The 18,089-nt window shown below is 40.2% G+C and overlaps 1 protein-coding gene across 2 annotated transcripts in view; it reads left to right on the forward strand.

The window, feature by feature from the left end:
• The first annotated feature begins 3,469 nt into the window (after positions 1-3,469).
• The window catches only part of LOC133880977 (transportin-1), a 33,874-nt gene continuing 19,254 nt past the window's right edge, over positions 3,470-18,089 (forward strand). For both annotated transcript variants that reach the window (XM_062319942.1, XM_062319943.1), the window contains exons 1-2: positions 3,470-3,828; positions 17,742-18,029. In XM_062319942.1, the coding sequence (XP_062175926.1) occupies positions 3,640-3,828; positions 17,742-18,029 (477 nt within the window). In that variant the 5' untranslated portion in view covers positions 3,470-3,639. The remainder of the gene's footprint in view (positions 3,829-17,741; positions 18,030-18,089) is intronic.

Here is an 18,089-nt window from a genome sequence, read left to right on the forward strand (position 1 = left end):
TTAAGATTGGACATGTCAGCGCCACGTGTCACCAATAAGATGACGACACGTGGCGCTGACGTGGCATTTGACGGAATCTGTTAAAAATTTAACAGAATTTGATGCCAGGGATCGATTTGTAATTATTACATACCATAGGGATCTCTCATGAACTTTTTAAACCATAGGGAGTGAAAAATAATTATGGCATACCACAGGGACCAACGGTGCAATTTTCCCTAAATAATAAGCAATGGTGATTGCCTTCAATAAAAATAAAAAAAAATTAAAAAATTAAAAATTAAAAACTAAGAAATATACTTTAACCCTCTAAACTATTGGAGATAGTCCATTGGATGCTTGTCATGTGGTGGGCTTAGAGCTATCAGATATTGTTTAATTATTTTCTATGTAGAGGCTATAATTTATATCAACACCAGTAGCCCCCCATTCCATGATCGACTCGTCCAACTGAGTTGCCTCTAACTTCAATACTGAAGGCGAAATATTGGTCGTTACGAACCTAGTCAAAACCACGGTTATTGGGGGTGCTCAGCATGTGGTGTAAGTCTTATCCCCATGAGCTCGTGGCTCGGTACTTATTGAATCGTTGTTGGATAAGTTATCGAAAAACTATTCATTGTCGGGTCGTGCCCGAGGCAAAGTCTTCGTGTAAATGAGTGGGATGAGACCACGTCTTTTGTGCCCCATGTCCAGCTTAACACTTGAAAGCTAAAATTGCATGCTCAGCACTGAGGAGCATAGGATTTTCCCAATAAATAAAATGCTAGTATAGAATAACTTCTTCATAATTTAGCCAAAAACCATCGACAACAAAAATTAACCAACGTTAAAATTCAACTTGTAAGATACAATTTATTAAGTATCTCAAGAATTAGACCAACGATCCTCAACAACAAAAATCAAAGCCTAAAAAAATTCGAGAATGGAAATCGAAGCCTAAAAATCCTCAATAACATAAATAAGAGATGACATGATATTCTTAAAAATAAAATAATAATAATAATAATAATAATAATAATAATAATAATAATAATAATAATAATAATAATAATAATAATAACCTTTTTTTTTTATAAGTAAGAAAATTTCATTAAAAAAGCGTAAGGCGCCCCTAAGTATACATGAAGTATACACAGAAGCAACTCAGCAAGCCCACATGAAAAACCCATAAGAAACTACATACCCACAACACCCAAAACCCACATAAAACCTAAGATACAATAAAAACCCTCCAACAAACACCCAAGATACAAAGTAACCCCCGTAATAAAATAAAACCCAATAGAACCCCCCATCCAACACCTAAGATACAAAGTAATCCCCCATAATAACCCTTACTAATAGGAATATATATAACTATTTATTTGAGAGGATCATATTCTGACTTATCCAAAAAATAATCAGGTTATCCTACTTTTACTCAAGGAAGATGCAGTTGTGATGTTCCAAATTGGCATCTTATAGTTGAAGGAGATAGGGCTGGGAATGGGGCAGGGCGAATTTTGGCCATTTTGGCCCCTGCACCCGCACATGTGGGTTTTGAAATCCCTTACCCTATGGCCCGTCCCATTTACAGTGTAGCTGTAGGGTTGCAATTTGGGCGAGGCAAGGTTTGTGAGGGCGGGTTGTCCGTGTTGGGTGGGGCGGGGTGAGTATTCTCGATCAGTGATGTGGAGGGCTGGGGGCCGGTCAACGAACCTTCAGCTAACGTATGACATTGGGATTGTCGGGCGTTCGACAGGAGCTTGTAGGGGCTAGACCATAGGACGTGCGTGAATCGTGTATAATCGCATCTTAGGGCTAAAATCTTTGATTCACAAAATCAAATGGTACCTAATGAGAGCATCGATGTTCTTCAATTTCCAATCTTCATCGGACGGAGCAGCAAAGCCCAAAGACAGTTCATCTTCGTTGTTGGAGATTTCGTAATGTACCCTAATGCAAGAGAAACGTGCATGAATTGTGTGATACATTAGCTAAACCGCCTAAACGCACCATCTGGATTAGTGACTAACAGTTGTAAAACATTAGCTGCCCATTCAATATTCACCTGTCAAGTGGACCTCGAGGTACCACCCATTGCCCTTGCTTTTGCCAGGTGCCTTCTAGATGCTTCAACCATTTACTATTCAATGCCTTCTTTTCCTCTCAACGTCTTCTTTTCACAACCCTACCTGTACATATCTCAGCCCCCGTCCTCCTACAGTCTTGCTCAGACACAACCTTATGAAATACACATGACAAAGACTAACGAGTAACAAAGATGAAGAAAGAACTAAGATGTGGGGCGTTACTCGTGAGGGGCATCGGGGGTTAGGGTTTTTTATTTTTAGGTCTTTTAGGTTTATATGGGGTGGGTATTCGGGGTTTTAAAATTTGTATACCTGCAACCTGCCCCACCCCGTACGGTTTTGCAAAATCTGGACCCATACCTGCGATTTTCAACCTAAAAACCGGTTTTCATGAGGCGGGGTGGGGCAGGTTTGGGCGGGTTTTGCCCACCCCTAAAAGGAGATATGCTAGTGCAATGGCGATCCTAGCCAGTTGGGACGCATGGCATCCCGATTGACAATGACAATGGAGGTCTTGGTAGGTCAGGATGTGTGGAGGGCAGTGGAGGAAGATGATTGTGATTGTGGGTAGTTGGAGATATATGTCCCCTTCTATGCAAGACTTTATGGAGATGGTTTATTGGATGCTTGCTACGTGATGGGCTTAGAGTCATATGATATTGTCAAATTATTTTCCATGTGTAAACCTGCACCACCTAAGAAGCCTAAAATGAGAAGAATGCATTAACCACAACATTCTAGAAAAACTCTATTTCAAGGTATCAATCCACATCTCACAAAAGAATATGCTATAAGATAATCTCATGGGAAAGCAAGCCAAGCATGGAAGAACACTTTACATAGCATAGGTGAGAGTTTCAAATCTAATTATGGTTAAAAATAACCAAAGTAATTGTATGATAAGTGTGAAATCCTATGTAGATAGTCAATGATTAGATGATGACCTTGTTTGACAAACAACATAAAAATTTTTCACTTTATTTTTACATTTTTCAATAACAATCAACATTAAAACATTCAATTTTTTTATTTTTTTTTATTTTTTTTCACTTTTTATATCACATCAATAATTTTTTTTATTACTATTAAAATAAAAAAATTCACTAAAATACAATTTTTGTTTTTTTTTACTTTTCTATATAAATTTTTTTTACTTTATATTACATCTATATTTTTTACTAACTTCAAAATTAACAATCCACTATCTTGTTCTGTACGATGCTTGGCCAAACAAGGCCATGAAGCCACAAACACCGTTGACATAAAATAAAAAATAAAATAATAAAAATTTCAGCTCCTATTTATCCCAAACACCAGGAAAATTATTTTCCTCGGAGCCCACTGCCTATAATAGAAGGATTATTAAATTAAATGGCCGTAGTTTAAGTCACATACACAACGACAGGCCAGCCAAAAGAAAAAACCCACAATCCATCTCTGTCTCTCTCTCTCGCAGACAATAGTTGTCTTCGGCTCTGCTCCGCCCACCACCAAAGCGTCACAACCTGTCCTAAACCTCTCTCTCTCTAAAGGGCTTTAGATTAAGCTTGAAAAAGCGCTAAACATGGCGGCGAATAGTGTCTCATGGCAGCCCCAGGAGGAGGGGTTCAGAGAGATCTGCGGCTTGCTGGAGCAGCAGATTTCGCACTCCGCTTCCTCCGCCGACAAGTCTCAGATTTGGCAGCAACTCCAGCACTACTCTCAGTTCCCCGATTTCAACAACTACCTCGCTTTCATTCTTGCACGCGCCGAGGTACCCCAATTCCTCTTATATTTTTTCAGACATATAATCGTGTAGTTTATCGTTGAATTCTCGAGAAAATCGGTTCTTTTTGTATTGTTGGGTACTGGGTTTTGATCGGATTGTTATACAGCAAGGATTTCGATGTGTTTTTGGATTTGATTGAAGTGGTTGGCTGTCTGAGAAGTAGGGAATTGATTGGAGAATAATGGGTATGGTTGGATTTTATGTGTTTGTTAAGCAATGAGGACATAGGGATGGATTTGCTTGTGATTAAATGTTTGATTTCGTTGGATTTTTTTGTTTAGCTCGAGTGGGGTTTAGTTTGAGTAAGGGTTTCAAGTTGGTGGAGTTGGTTTTTCAATTGATTCTTCGAACAAAGGAGTGATAGGGTGCTGTAGAATGTTAAATTGGCGTAGTTATTATGCTTTTCAATTACCTGATTTTTCAACAAAATATTTAGTTGAAACTATTGCAGGACTTGAATTGTACATATTAGGTGTATAGAGGTGTTATATTACCCTTGATTTTCATTGTCGATTATTGGATGGAGAGGAGGTGGGGCATTGAGCCTTGGGTTGATTATTCATTGAGATGAGTGGAGCACGCTTTCTCTCAATTGTTTAGGGCTTGTTTTGGTTGTTCCATGGGGTTGAAATAATTTGGTTCAATTTTCATATGGCAGTCAATTAATAATCTATCATCTTCAGTGGGGCCTCAAACGAGTTGGAGTCATCACCATAGCTAGCAGAATAGGATCAATTTTAATAATTTACAAAACCCTATTATTTTAATGATGGATGCTGTATGTTTGATGCAGAACAAGTTCTTAGTATTTAATTTTTAAGAGTCAATAGTATTAAGTGTTGCCCTAGATTGTTTTTGGTAATTTAATGAATAGGTGATTGTCCTAGAGTATTTTAGGCAATTTTTTATAAGTAATTTAATTCATTAAAAGCGCAGAGTGTCGCAACCCTAGCATACATAAAGTATACAAGAGAACTCTTAAAGTATAGAAAAAGAAGAACAATACTCAAAAAAATCAGAGAAATTAGAAACAAGCACACTATTAAATGCTACTATCCACGTATAAAGGGATTGGAACAACATCTTCTTCAACTCTAACATCACGCTCTCATGATCTTCAAAGCTCTTGCGTTTCTCTCTCTCTCTCTCTAAATACACCATATTAAACACAAAGAAGCCAACCTCCGCATTTCCAAAGCATTATGGTGTACCAATTGTCTCCTCCAACTCCTTACCAACTGTCTCACCCTTTGAGGTATAACCCATGCAACCCCAAACAACTAGAAAAGTGAACTCTAAAATTCTCTTTCAACCTCACAATGAAGAATGCGGTGATCAATAGACTCCACACTTTTCTTACGTGTACAACACCAATCCACCACAATAACATTCATCTTATGTAAATTATTCAAAGTTAAGATCTTCTCGAAAGTTGCTGCCCACACAAAAAAAACGCCACTATCGAGATAGCCTTAACTTTTCAAATACTCTTCAAAGGAAAAAGGGAGCTTACTGGAGTAGATAATAGATGATAGTAAGACTTCATTTCAAACGATTTCCTTTTAGAAGGAATCCATCACATTTTATCCTCAGCTCATTGCCTTACTCTTTGGGGATACAATAACTCAAAGAAAGCAGAGGCCACTTCTACCTCCCAATCATACATAGGTCTTGTAAAGAAAACATTCCAATGAATGTTTCCATTCCGGAACTGCATATGATCCGCCACTCACACATCCTTACAACGAGCAATGGTGAATAATTATAGAAAAGAGAATTTCAAAGGCTACTCCCCATACCATAAGATCCATCTCCCACCTCATGCATCACAAATTTAGAAAAACCTTCCCACCCCCTCCTTATACATTTCCACACTCCCATACCATACGGCCCCACAACCTTCTTAGAGCACCAACCTCCTCTCAAGCTATCATATTTATTATCCATCACTGATCTCCACAGAGCCTCCCTCTCCTTTGCATACTGCCACAACCACTTACCCAAAAGGGCTCGGTTAAACTGAATTAGAGAATTTGGACAGGTCATTGGAGGATATTTTACCTTCGCTTTTTCATACTTTGTATCTTTAGATTGTGGCTTTTGTGCCATTTTTGTCGCTTAGTTTTGGCGATTTTCTTGTTCGTTTTTCGCTTTCTAATTACGTGCTTTCTCTTGTATACTTTCGGTGTACTTAGGGGCGCCTTACACTTTTAACAAGACCAATTTATTATTTATTAAAAAAAAAACCTGAATCAAATTTTTTACCTCCAAACCCCTTGAAATTATCAGAGTACATATTGTCGATCACTTCACTAAATGAAACTTAAACTCATCACCAATACCCCCCAAAGTAAGTCCCTCTGAAGTTTTTCCAGACTATTAGGCACTCCTACCGAGATGTGGAAAATAGACAAAAAATACGTTGGTAAATTAGAATGAGTTTTTTTTTTTTTTTTTTCAAAGTTAGCCGGCTTCTCTTTGATAGATAAAGCCTCTTTCAACCTGTCAAATGATGCTCCATCTTCTCAATAATGTCATTCCAAACGGTAGAAAGCCTTTTAAGGTGCTCCTAGAGGGAGGCATAGATACTTCATTGGGAATGAAGCCACTCTACTTCCAATAATGCTATTTAAACCTTCTACATCACCTATGGGAAGAATCTTTGACTTGGACAAGTTTATCTTCAACCCTGACACCACTTCAAAACATAAGAATAGACATTGTACGTACAAAGTTGTTCACAATTAGGCTTACAAAAAATCAAAGTATCATCTGCAATCAATAAATGCAACACTATCATCTCCTCATCATTCCTCGCTCCTATCGAAAATCCAGATAAGAGCACATTGTACACAGTAGTAGACATCATCCTACTTAATGCATCCATAACAATCACAAACAATAAAGGAGATAGTGGGTCCCCTTGTCTAAATCCACGCGAACTACTAAATAAACTAGATATAGACTCATTACTGAGAATGGAAAACCGCATCGTAGATATCCAATGTTCTATACAAACTCGCCATCACTTCCCAAATCCACTTCTCTTTAACAAGTATAACAGAAACTCCTGGTTTACATGATTATAGGACTTCTTCAAATCCAATTTGCACAATACTCCCAATTTCTCAGATTGAATCTGACTGTCCAAGCATTCATTCGCTACCAAGATAGAATCCATAATTTTGCTACCTCTTATAAATGCATTCTCAGAACTTGAGACAATTTTTCCCAATACCGATTTAATTTATTCGCTAGGACCTTAGAAATAATTTTGTACATAGCACCTACTAAGCAGATGGAAATCCTTGATATCCACGGCCTCGACTTTCTTCAGAATAAGAAATAGAAAGGTAGCATTGAAACTCTTCTTGAACTTCCCTCGGCTATGAAACTCCTTGAAACTGCCATAATTTCTTCTTTTAATACCTCCCAACACTTTTGGAAAAAAGCGATAGAAAACCGCTAAGGTCATGGAGCCTTATTTCCATGAAACAACCTCCAACACACTCTCCTCAATTTCTTTTTCCATCCAATTTTCTTCCTCCATATCAATTGAAAGGAATGAAAGGCCGCCCAACTTTTGTCTCATAAATTGTTTAGAATACAAATGTTTATAGAAGTTCACAATATGTTCCTTTATTTCTATGGAATCAGACGTCATATTCCCATTAACAACTTAGGACTCCACCGTGTCATTTCTCCTATGCAAATTTGTCAAATGATGGAAAAATTTAGTATTATTATCTCCCTCTCTCGACCAAAGTGCCTTTGACTTCTGTCTCTAACTCGCTTCTTTTGGAGTGGGTGTATGGAAACATGTAAGGAGGGGGTGGGAGAAATTCCACAATTTTGTTCGTTTTGAAGTGGGGAGTGGATCTAATATTAGTTTTTGGCAAGACTAGTGGTGTGGGGATAGTTCCTTGAAGCAATGCTTTCCAGCTCTTTTTTGTATAGTAAGGAACAAAGACGCGTTGGTGGCGGATAATTTGGTGGTCCATAATGGTGTAATTCAGTTGAATGTTCTTTTCACACGACAAATCCAGGATTGGGAGATGGATATGATCCTTTCTTTCTTCGACTGATTATATTCCACTTTGATTCGTCATGGAGAGGGTGACAGATTAGTGTGGAATCCCTCTAAAAAAGGTTTATTTGAGGTGAGATCCTTCTACGAAGAGCTCTTTAGGAAAGATGGCCCATCTCTTCCATTTTTTCCTTGGAAGAATATTTGGCGAGATAAGGCTCCAACAATGGTGGCTTTCTTCGTATGGTCAGCAGCTTTGGGCAAAATATTGACGCATGATAACTTGCGTAAGAGGAAGGTAATAGTAATGGAGTGGTGTTGTCTATGCAAGAAGAGTGGGGAGTTTATTGATCACTTGTTGCTTCACTGCGAGGTTGCCCGGGCTCTTTGGAGTTACGTTCTTATTTTATTTGGGGTTGAGTGGGTTATGCCACGAACGGTGTTGGAGTTATTGAATAGTTGGGGGGCGGCAATTGGGAGTGGTCATGCTAAAGAGGTTTGGCGGTTAGCTCCTCTATGCTTGCTGTGGTGTATTTGGAGGGAGCGGAATGCTCATCTGTTTGAAGATGTAGAGATACCTATGGTGGAGCTACGGAAGCGGTTGCTCAATACTTTATATTCTTGGATAGCGCCACATCATAGTTTGAGTGTCTTTACTTTTGTAGATTTTTTAAATTTATTTTCTGTTCGACCCTTTTAGGGGCTCTCTTGTATACTTCCCGTGTATAAGGGTTGCGCCCCTTTGCGCTTTTCAATAAATTGCTATTACTTATCAAAAAAAAAAAAATATTCCTTTCCAACTCTCTAGAGATAGCTTTTTTCTTCAGCCTTTCATCTTCAGTTAATGCTCTTTCCTCTGCAGTCGATTCCAGCTCACAAAGCCCCTCTGCCATCTCCTTCTTCTGCTTCCCAACATTACCAAAGACCTCCTCATTCCATTTCTTCAAATCTGCGTTCAATGCTTTCAATTTCTGTGCTAACACATGACTAGGATAACCTTAAAAATTGTAGGACCCCCACCTCGTTCTTACCCCCTCTACAAAACCCTCTGATTGTAGCCACATATTCTCGAACTTAAAATACCTACTTCCCTAACTCCCCACACCACAATCCAACATCAACGAAATTTTTTTTTGATAAGTAAGTAGGAATTTCATTAAAAAAGCATAAGGCGCCCCTTAGTACACAGGGAGTATACAAAGGAAGAGCCCAGCTAGCCCATAAAGCAGAACCCAACAAGACCCTCAAAAACTCCAAAACCCAACAGCACCCAAAACCCTCGAGAGCCCCAAAACCCAAAACAGTAAAAGCCCCCATTAAACACCCAAAACAACAAAACCCTAATGAAACCCAAAACCCAGTTACAGAAAAAGCCCCCAAAAGAAGCCAACCCAAAAAAAAAAAAAAAAAAAAAAAACCTGCAGACACGGTGGCGCGTGGACCCACGCGCGCCGGCGCCGAAGAGAAACCGTCGGAAAACCCACAGAAGTCGCGGAAAGCGCCGGTGAAGCCGCCGGAGGAGCGCGTGCGCGGTGAAGAGGACCCAAACTCCGCAGATCTAACACCCAAGCTTCAGAAAACGCCCACGGCCACGCACTCCGGCTCCGGCGCGTGGCAGTCACCCGCAGCTGCTACGGCGGCGGGGAAAAGCCGGACCACGACGGAGAACCCTCTAGAGAAGCACGAGCACGTGGGTGAGGACCCAAGCATTGTAGATCTACTACCCAAGGAGCAAAAGAACCCATCAACCAAACACAACGGCGCGACGGCCATCAACAAAACAACGAAAAGACTGGAGTAGGCCGGCAGTCCTCTGGCGGGACGCGAGAGCACCAGAAAAACCCAACCACCGTCGAACTACACCCAAGAAGAAGAGAAACCCCAAGCTAAAAGACTAAAAAAGAAAAGCACAAGGAGGAAGGGACCAGAAGAGGAGGAGGGAGGGAGGGAGCTCCCTCCCTCCCTCAAGACGGTTTTCACTGGGAGGGAGACCTAGGGGTTTTTTCTGTGAGAGAGAGAGCGAGGCTGTGAGAGAGCACCTAAAAAAAAATAAAATCACACTTCGCTTATCAACGAAAATTAATCCGACAAGATTCTAGAAAGACGACTTTGAGAAACATCTGAAAAATATTCTTACCTCTTCGGAGATAGTAGGAATCTATCAATTCTAGACCATGCCTCAACAGGGGCAGAATTATGATTTCTTGTGTGGGGGGTCCAAATTGACATAAATAAAGTCTTTCTATGTATGTGCGCGCACACATTTTTTTTTTAAATTATAATTAATGAAATGTAATTAAAAACAGAAATATCTTAAATTTAATTTCATACTAACTCAGAAGTCATAAATGTACACAAAAATTACATGTCATAAGTCATAAATTGATTTGACATAGAGTGTAAGAGTAGAAATTGTTACGTGAGAAACAACAAAGATTATAAGCAAAAAGATAGCTAAATTTTCATTTAGTAAAAATTGTATCCGAGAGTTCCTTATTAATACAGTAATATGTTATATTTACATCTAACTTGTGTGTAAAGATCTAAATAGTCAAGACAGATTCTGCGGGTAAGGGGTTTCGAATCCCTTCCCCCAAGCTCAGTAAACGAGAGGTTTTACCATTGAGCCACAAAACATTGTTTTCAATGTTACAATCTAAAAATATTTATATCAAACGGGACCGGGGCCAGAGTATAAAAATAAATTTTTGTATGCGTTTTAAAAACATTTGGGGTTTCTGCCATAATGTTTTTGCATGCGTTTTAAAAACATTTGGGGTTTCTGCCCCTGTGCCACATAATCTTGGTTATTTGATTCCCTCTACCAACAGAATATCATGAGCCCTTGCACAAAAATGAATTCTGAAAATTCCAACATCGTTTGTTACTGCCTTGAATCGCCTGATCTTTCGCAAGGACAATTTTCTAAATTTAAATCCCCCCCATTACACCACTACATCTGTTACGGACCTATGTGAGACGTAGGAAACGTGGGCAGGAAGCAAAAGAAAACCTAACTAAAGAAGACTTCGCTAGGGTTCAAGGAGAGGATACAAGTGGCGGCTGAGGTGGAGAAGGCTAGGAATGGAAAAGTTGGTGCTCTTCCAGCAGGACTTTTCGGTTGGAAGGAAATCATCTTGTAAGGATAGTATTTCCAAGTAATAAGGGATACTGGTTTCCACTAGAATAGGGTATTACTAAATAAGGGTCCTAGGAATAAGGGATTTGATGTAATTCCATAATTTCTATTATGCTCTGTAACCTCTATTTATAGAGGTCTTGATTCATAATAAAGGCAGACAACATATTTACCACAAAATTCTCAACTCTCGTAGTTGAATTAAGAGGCAGAGGTACCTTGAATACCTCGTATCAGTTCATCACCCTTCACCATAGGTAAATCCAGGAAGTCCAATCCTGCTGATTTGCCCATCCATAGGCCACTTACCCGATCACAAACCCAGGCACACAACAACATCTCCCACTAAATCATCATTCCAATCAACTCATTCCAAAGACATCTTTGTTCCACATCATCATTTGGCCCATACACACCCTCAAATACCCCTTCAAAATTCTTAGTAACACATCTAAATAACATGCTACCACAAACTTACCCACATACTCCTCATTCTTCTTCATCACCCGCCTATCCCACATTACTAAAATACCTCCTGACACCCATCTCAACCCCAAATACAACCAATCAACATGATTAAAACCCCATAAACTACGATCCACCTCCCTAGTAATAACCTCCATTTTTGTCTCTGACAAACAAACAATATCTGCTTTCTACTCCCTTAGAAGCCCTCTAATCTCCATCCTTTTTTCCTTATCATTTTGGCCTCTCATATTCCATGATATAATCTTAGGTTTCATAATGAACATTTACCACCCCTCGCTTTAATTTATAATTCAGTGAACACATCAATCGGTTTAATTCACTTTTTCCATTATTACCTGATTTCCCACTCAAATCTGGAACACTATCCACACCCCTTTGATGTTGGCTAGCTTCAATCACAGTGAATAAAGCCAAAAGTTGATCCCCAAAACCTTCGCATGACAATCCAACTACATGACAATTTTTTTACCCTTTCAACCACCCAATATGATGAAACTGAATAAGACCCTCCTTGTTCCTTAATTGTAGCAAGTGGGTGAATATCCAGCATCTCACTTCCCCTACTTTCCTCTTCTGTACTGTTCACCACGGCCAAAGAAGGATCAAATACATCCCACAATTGAATCTACCTTTATTACCCTCGAAGCCCCCTTCCCCCACCTCATTCTCCATTAGTTCTGGTGAATTCCCAGCACCTAAGTTATGGACGTTGCTCTAGATTATGTTAAGTAAGTCAATAAATGGGCATTGCCCTAGGGTTTAGTCGTGAGTCTATTTTTAAGCATCAGTGTTGCCCCAGATCACAATGATATATTTGTTCATGAACTTGCAAGCATAACAAATAGATCAAATTTAAATTTCATGATAATAGTCCCAAGATATTGACATGAACCATAAGAGCCCACCATCTTTCTTCCCAGAAAAGGAAAAAACGAATTTTAGATGGATTATAACTATTAACAGATGTGTAGATAATTTATTACTTATCAAAAAAACAGATGTGTAGATAATCTATTTTTAGACTGTAGTAGGAGTGTCATGTGACCAATATGAAGATAAATTGTTGGCATTGTTTGAACTAATAGAAGCAAGGCGGGTCCAATCCTTGGCTGATTCGTTGACTATGGTTACCATAGCTCCAGGAGTGAAAGGACAAAGGGAGATTAAGCGGCTGGATTGCTCCATTAACTTTGATAAGAAAGGGGAGCTATCTAATAGAAGGAGAGGAAAGGGTAGGGGCGTGACGTGTTAATGAAGCTTAAAATACTATCTTGGAATGTAAGGGGGATAAATGAGCTGGATAAGAGATTGCGTATTAAATGGCTCATTAGAGATTGGAAGGTTGATTTGATGTGTTTGATAGAGACAAAAATGGAAGTCATTACTAGAGCGGTGGTTCATAGTTTGTAGGGATGCCAACACGTGGATTGGTGTTATATGGGGGCTAGTGGGGCGTCAGGTGGAATTCTGATTATGTGGGATAGGAGGGCGGCGGAGAAGGTGGATGAATATGTGGGACGGTATACCTTAGCTGTTTCATTGCGTAACACTGATGACAATTTTTTGTGGGCGTTTGGGGGTGTGTATGGGCCTAATGATGATGGGGAGAGGAGGGTGTTGTGGGATGAGATGGTTGCATTGATGAGTTGGTGGGATAGATCGTGGTGCTTTGGGGGAGACTTCAATGTGGTGCGGTTTTCGAGTGAGTGGTCGGGAGCAGGTGGTTTTTTTGCAGCTATGAAAGATTTTTCGGAGTTCATTCATGGGCAGAGTTTGGTAGATATTCCTCTGCATGGAGAGTAGTTTATTTGGTCCAATAACCGGGTATGGTCTAAAATTGATAGGTTTTTACTTTCTCCGGAGTGGGAAGAACATTACCTTGATGTGTCACAACGACGATTGCCTAGACTTTTATCGGACCACTTTCCTTTGCTGTTGGATTGTGGAGCCCAAAGAGAAGGAAAAAGACATTTTAAATTTGAAAACATGTGGCTCAAATCTGATGGTTTTGTGGAACAAGTGCAACGGTGGTGGGAGTCTTATGATTTCCAAGGCCTGTCGAGTTATGTGCTAGCGAATAAGTTGAAAGCTTTAAAGGTGGACTTGAAGAAGTGGAATGCGGAGGTTTTCGGTGATGTGGGGAAGAAGAAGAAGGAATTATTGGAAGGTATTAAAGAGTTGGAGGGATTTGAGGAGTCTCGGGGGCTAGTGGAGGAGGAGCGGGTACAGAAGTCCGACATGATCAGGAGATGGAAAAAACACTCCTGTTTGAGGAGGTTAATTGGAGGCAAAAATCTCGGGCTTTGTGGCTGAAGGAAGGGGATTATAACACTAAATTCTTTCATAGGGTGGCAAATTCACATCGGAGGTACAATCATGTGGGAGCTCTGAGGATTAATGGGGCTATGTCTACTGATCCGGTGGAGATTAAGGATCACATTGTCAATTATTATGACACTTTGTTCACCGAGTAGAGTTCGTGGAGGCCTAGGGTGGATGGGATTTCTTTCTCTTCCATTGATGCGTATGAGTGTCTTTGGTTGGAACGTGTCTTTGAGGAGCAGGAGGTATGGGAGGTGGTGTGGGAGATGAATGGGGATAAGGCTCTGAGCCCAGATGGTTTTTCTATGGCTTTCTTTCAGAAACGTTGGGCGGTTCTCAAACAAGATATTATGGCGGTTTTCTCAGAATTTCATAATAGCTGCCAGTTCAAGAGGAGTTTGAATGCAAATTTTGTCTCCCTAATCCCTAAGAAGGCAGATGCAGTGGAGGTTAAGGACTTTAGGCCTATCAGTTTGGTGGGAGGGGTCTACAAAATGATTTCTAAGGTCCTTGCTAACAGGCTCAAATCGGTGTTGGGGAAACTAATTTTGAGCTCTCAAAATGCCTTCATTGGTGGTCGACAAATCTTGGACTCAGTTCTTATAGCCAATGAATGCCTGGATAGCCAAATGCGGTCGGGGGAGGCGGGGTTATTATGCAAGTTGGATTTGGAGAAAGAATATGATCACGTGAACTGGGATTTCTTACTCTATATGCTTCAGAGGTGTGAATTTGGGGAGAGGTGGAGAAAATGGATTAAATTTTGTGTTTCTACTGTCAAATTTTCCATTTTGGTTAATGGCGCGCCAATAGGTTTCTTTCAGAGCTCGATGGGGATTAGGCAAGGTGATCCTCTTTCTCCTTTGTTGTTTGTGGTGGTTATGGAAGCACTTAGTAGGATGTTGAATGGGTCTATGCTCCAAGGCTTGTTATCTGGTTTCTCAGTGGGCATCAAGGATAATGAAGCTTTAGTGGTGAATCATTTGCTGTTTGCTGATGATACATTAATTTTTTGTGGAGGACAGGCCAACCATGTTCGAAATTTGAGGTGTACCTTCTTATGTTTTGAAGCGGTGTCAGGGTTGAGGATTAATTTATGCAAATTCGAATTGGTCCCTATTGGCGAGGTGGATGATATGGAGTCTTTGGCACATATTCTGGGCTGTAGAATTGGGTTTTTGCCGATGACATATTTGGGTATGCCATTGGGGGCGTCGTTTAAATATCTTTCTATTTGAAATGGGGCTATTGAGAAGGTAGAGCGAAGGTTGGCTAGTTGGAAAAAGCTTTATTTATCCAAGGGTGGTAGGGTGACGTTGATTCATAGTACACTGTCCAGCATTCTTACTTATTATTTATCTCTGTTTTTGTGGAGTGGTATGGGGGATGAGACTAAATTTCATTTAGTCAATTGGCATGGGGTTTGTTCTCCAATCAAGGCTGGTGGACTGGGAGTTTGTAATATTATTAAGTTTAATCAAGCCTTATTGGGGAAGTGGATGAGGAGGTTTTCGTAGGAATGTGATGCTTTATGGAGATCGGTGATTGATGTGAAGTATGGGAGTGTGAGGGTAGGTTGGAGTTCATTACCGGTGACGGGGTCTTATGGTGTGAGTGTTTGGAAGTTTATTCGAAGGTGGTGGGATAATGTAGCCAAGTACTTGCGTTTTGAGGTGGGTGATGAGTCTCATATTCGCTTTTGACATGATTTGTGGTGTGGGAACAAGCCTCTCAAGCTATACTATCCAGCTTTGTACTCTATTACTCGTTTTCCGGATGCTTGGGTGGTGGATAATTTGTCTGTGGTAGGAGGTGTGGCTCAATGGAATGTTCTCTTTACACGCTATGCTCAGGATTGGGAGGTGGAGGTGGAGATGGAGATGGTGATGGTGATGTCCTTCAATGAACTGTTATACTCTATTCGGATTCGACATGGGGAGGTCGATAGGGTGTTGTGGAATCTTTCTAAGAAGAGGAATTTTGCAGTGAAGACCTTTTATAAAGCATTAGTTTGTCACGAGGCGGCTTATTTTTCTTGGAAGGGTATATGGCGTGTTAAAGCTCCAAAGCGGGTGGCGTTCTTTGTTTGGACAGCGGCTTTAGGAAAGATTTTAACACATGACAATTTACGTTAGGCGTGGTATTGTGGTGGTAGAGTGGCGTGTTATGTGTAAGAAGCATGGGGTATCCGTTGATCACCTTCTTCTTCATTGTGACGTGGCACGGGTTGTTTGGAGTTATTTTTATAGCTTGTTTGGGGTGGAGTGGGTTATGCCTAGTAGTGTCTTGGATTTATTGAGTGGTTGGGGCACCTTGCTGGGTCGTGGTTCTGTTAACCGTATTTGGAAGCAGGTTCCTTTATGTGTTTTGTGGGGCTTGTGGCGTGAGAGAAATTCTAGGCTTTTTGAGGATGTGGAGGTTACGGTTGGGGCTCTTTGTAGAAATGTGCTTAATATGTTATATCTTTAGGTGTCGGCGCATAGCCCGGGTAGTATGTCGTTTGCTGATTTTTTACTTTCTTGTTCGTTTCTTTCCTTTGATTAGGGGCTCTTTTGTATACTTCCTGTGTACTAGGGTTGCGCTCTTCTGCGCTTTTTAATGAATTATTACTTATAAAAAAAAAATAAGTATCACTTTTTTTTTTTTGATAAGTAATAAATTTTATTAAAAAAGCGTAAGGCACCCCTAAGTACACATGAAATATACAAAGGAACAGCCAAAGCAGTCCACAAAAAGAAAGAAACCTAACAAACCCTCAAATACCAGAAGCCCTCAAACTTGAATCCTCAAGAAGCACTACCCGCTACTGCACGTGAGCCTTGCATTTCCTATGCCGAGTGGACGCGCTTGCATCACCGTAGTTAATGGAGCTTACTAAATTCAAAATCTCCCTCCTACCTTTTGTCTTCAGGTGCACAACCTTAACTTTCTGAAGAAAGTCTTCTTCAAAGGCATCTAGAATCGCCAAGGACGGATCCTCGTCCTCAACACTATCCAACTCCCAATCCAATGCCATGTTGGGAGGAAGAATATCTGAAGGGTAAGGGGAATCTCTATCCTCCCCATCCCAAATCTCATCTCCCTGCTCCCACACAACCTCCCTAGACGGATCAAAACCTATTGGCCACTTATGAGATTGGGACAAACTATTCACCCTGAAATCATCACCCTTTTCAACGGTTGGAGTGAAGCAACCACCCAAGGGGGAGGGATTCCTTACCACTCCATCTTCCTTTACATTCAGAGTTGATGACGACACGGCCGATCTAAAAGCGAGGTATGAGGAGTAAAAACTTTCACAACCGGGCTCGGGTCCGGCCGAAGAAAACCCTTCATCGAAGTATTCACCTTTTGGCGGCTCTACTCGTCTATAAATATTCAGTGACTTAACACTAATTCTATACATAGTACAAGACATTTTAATCCAGCTTATAGGTCGACCCTTCTTACTTTGTTTGGAGTAGAGTGAGTTATGCCGAGATGAGTAATCGATTTGTTGTACAGCTGGGGCGGTTTGGTTGGGTGTGGTATCGTTAAGGAAGTCTAGACTCTAGAGGTCGACTTCGTTTGTGTTTAATGTGGTGTATTTAGCGTGAGAGGAATGCTTGGCACTTTGAGGATGTAGAGACATCAATGATAGAATTGAGGAAGCTTATGCTTAACACGTTACATCTCTGGATAGCGGCACATTATAGATCGATTGTTTCTACTTTTGCAGATTTTTTGAATTTATGTTCCTCTATTTCTTCTTATTAGGGGTTCTTTTGTATACTTTAAATAAAATCATAATAAATCAGGGAGAGAATAGTTTCCATCTTCAACTTATACCTTGAACATGTGTATTTTTCTGTGCACTAATGAAATTTCTAATGTTGGGTTTGGATAAATTAATATTTTGATTTTTTGGGAATTTCTGAACAGGGTAAATCAGTGGAAATTCGACAAGCTGCGGGCCTGCTTTTAAAAAATAACCTTAGAACCGCATTCAAATCCATGGCTCCTGTAAACCAGCAATATATAAAATCAGAGTTGTTGCCTTGCTTGGGAGCAGCAGATAGGCAAATTAGATCTACAGTTGGGACCATTATTAGTGTTGTTGTTCAACTGGGGGGAGTCTTGGGATGGCCTGAGTTGTTGCAAGCTCTAGTCAATTGCTTAGACAGTAATGACGTAAATCACATGGAAGGTGCTATGGATGCTTTATCGAAGGTATATTCTACATCCTTGATTCAATGGATTACCATTATTTTCTTATCTAAAATAGTGCCT

This window comes from Alnus glutinosa, chromosome 11, assembly GCF_958979055.1.
Source record: "Alnus glutinosa chromosome 11, dhAlnGlut1.1, whole genome shotgun sequence".
Lineage (NCBI taxonomy): Eukaryota > Viridiplantae > Streptophyta > Magnoliopsida > Fagales > Betulaceae > Alnus > Alnus glutinosa.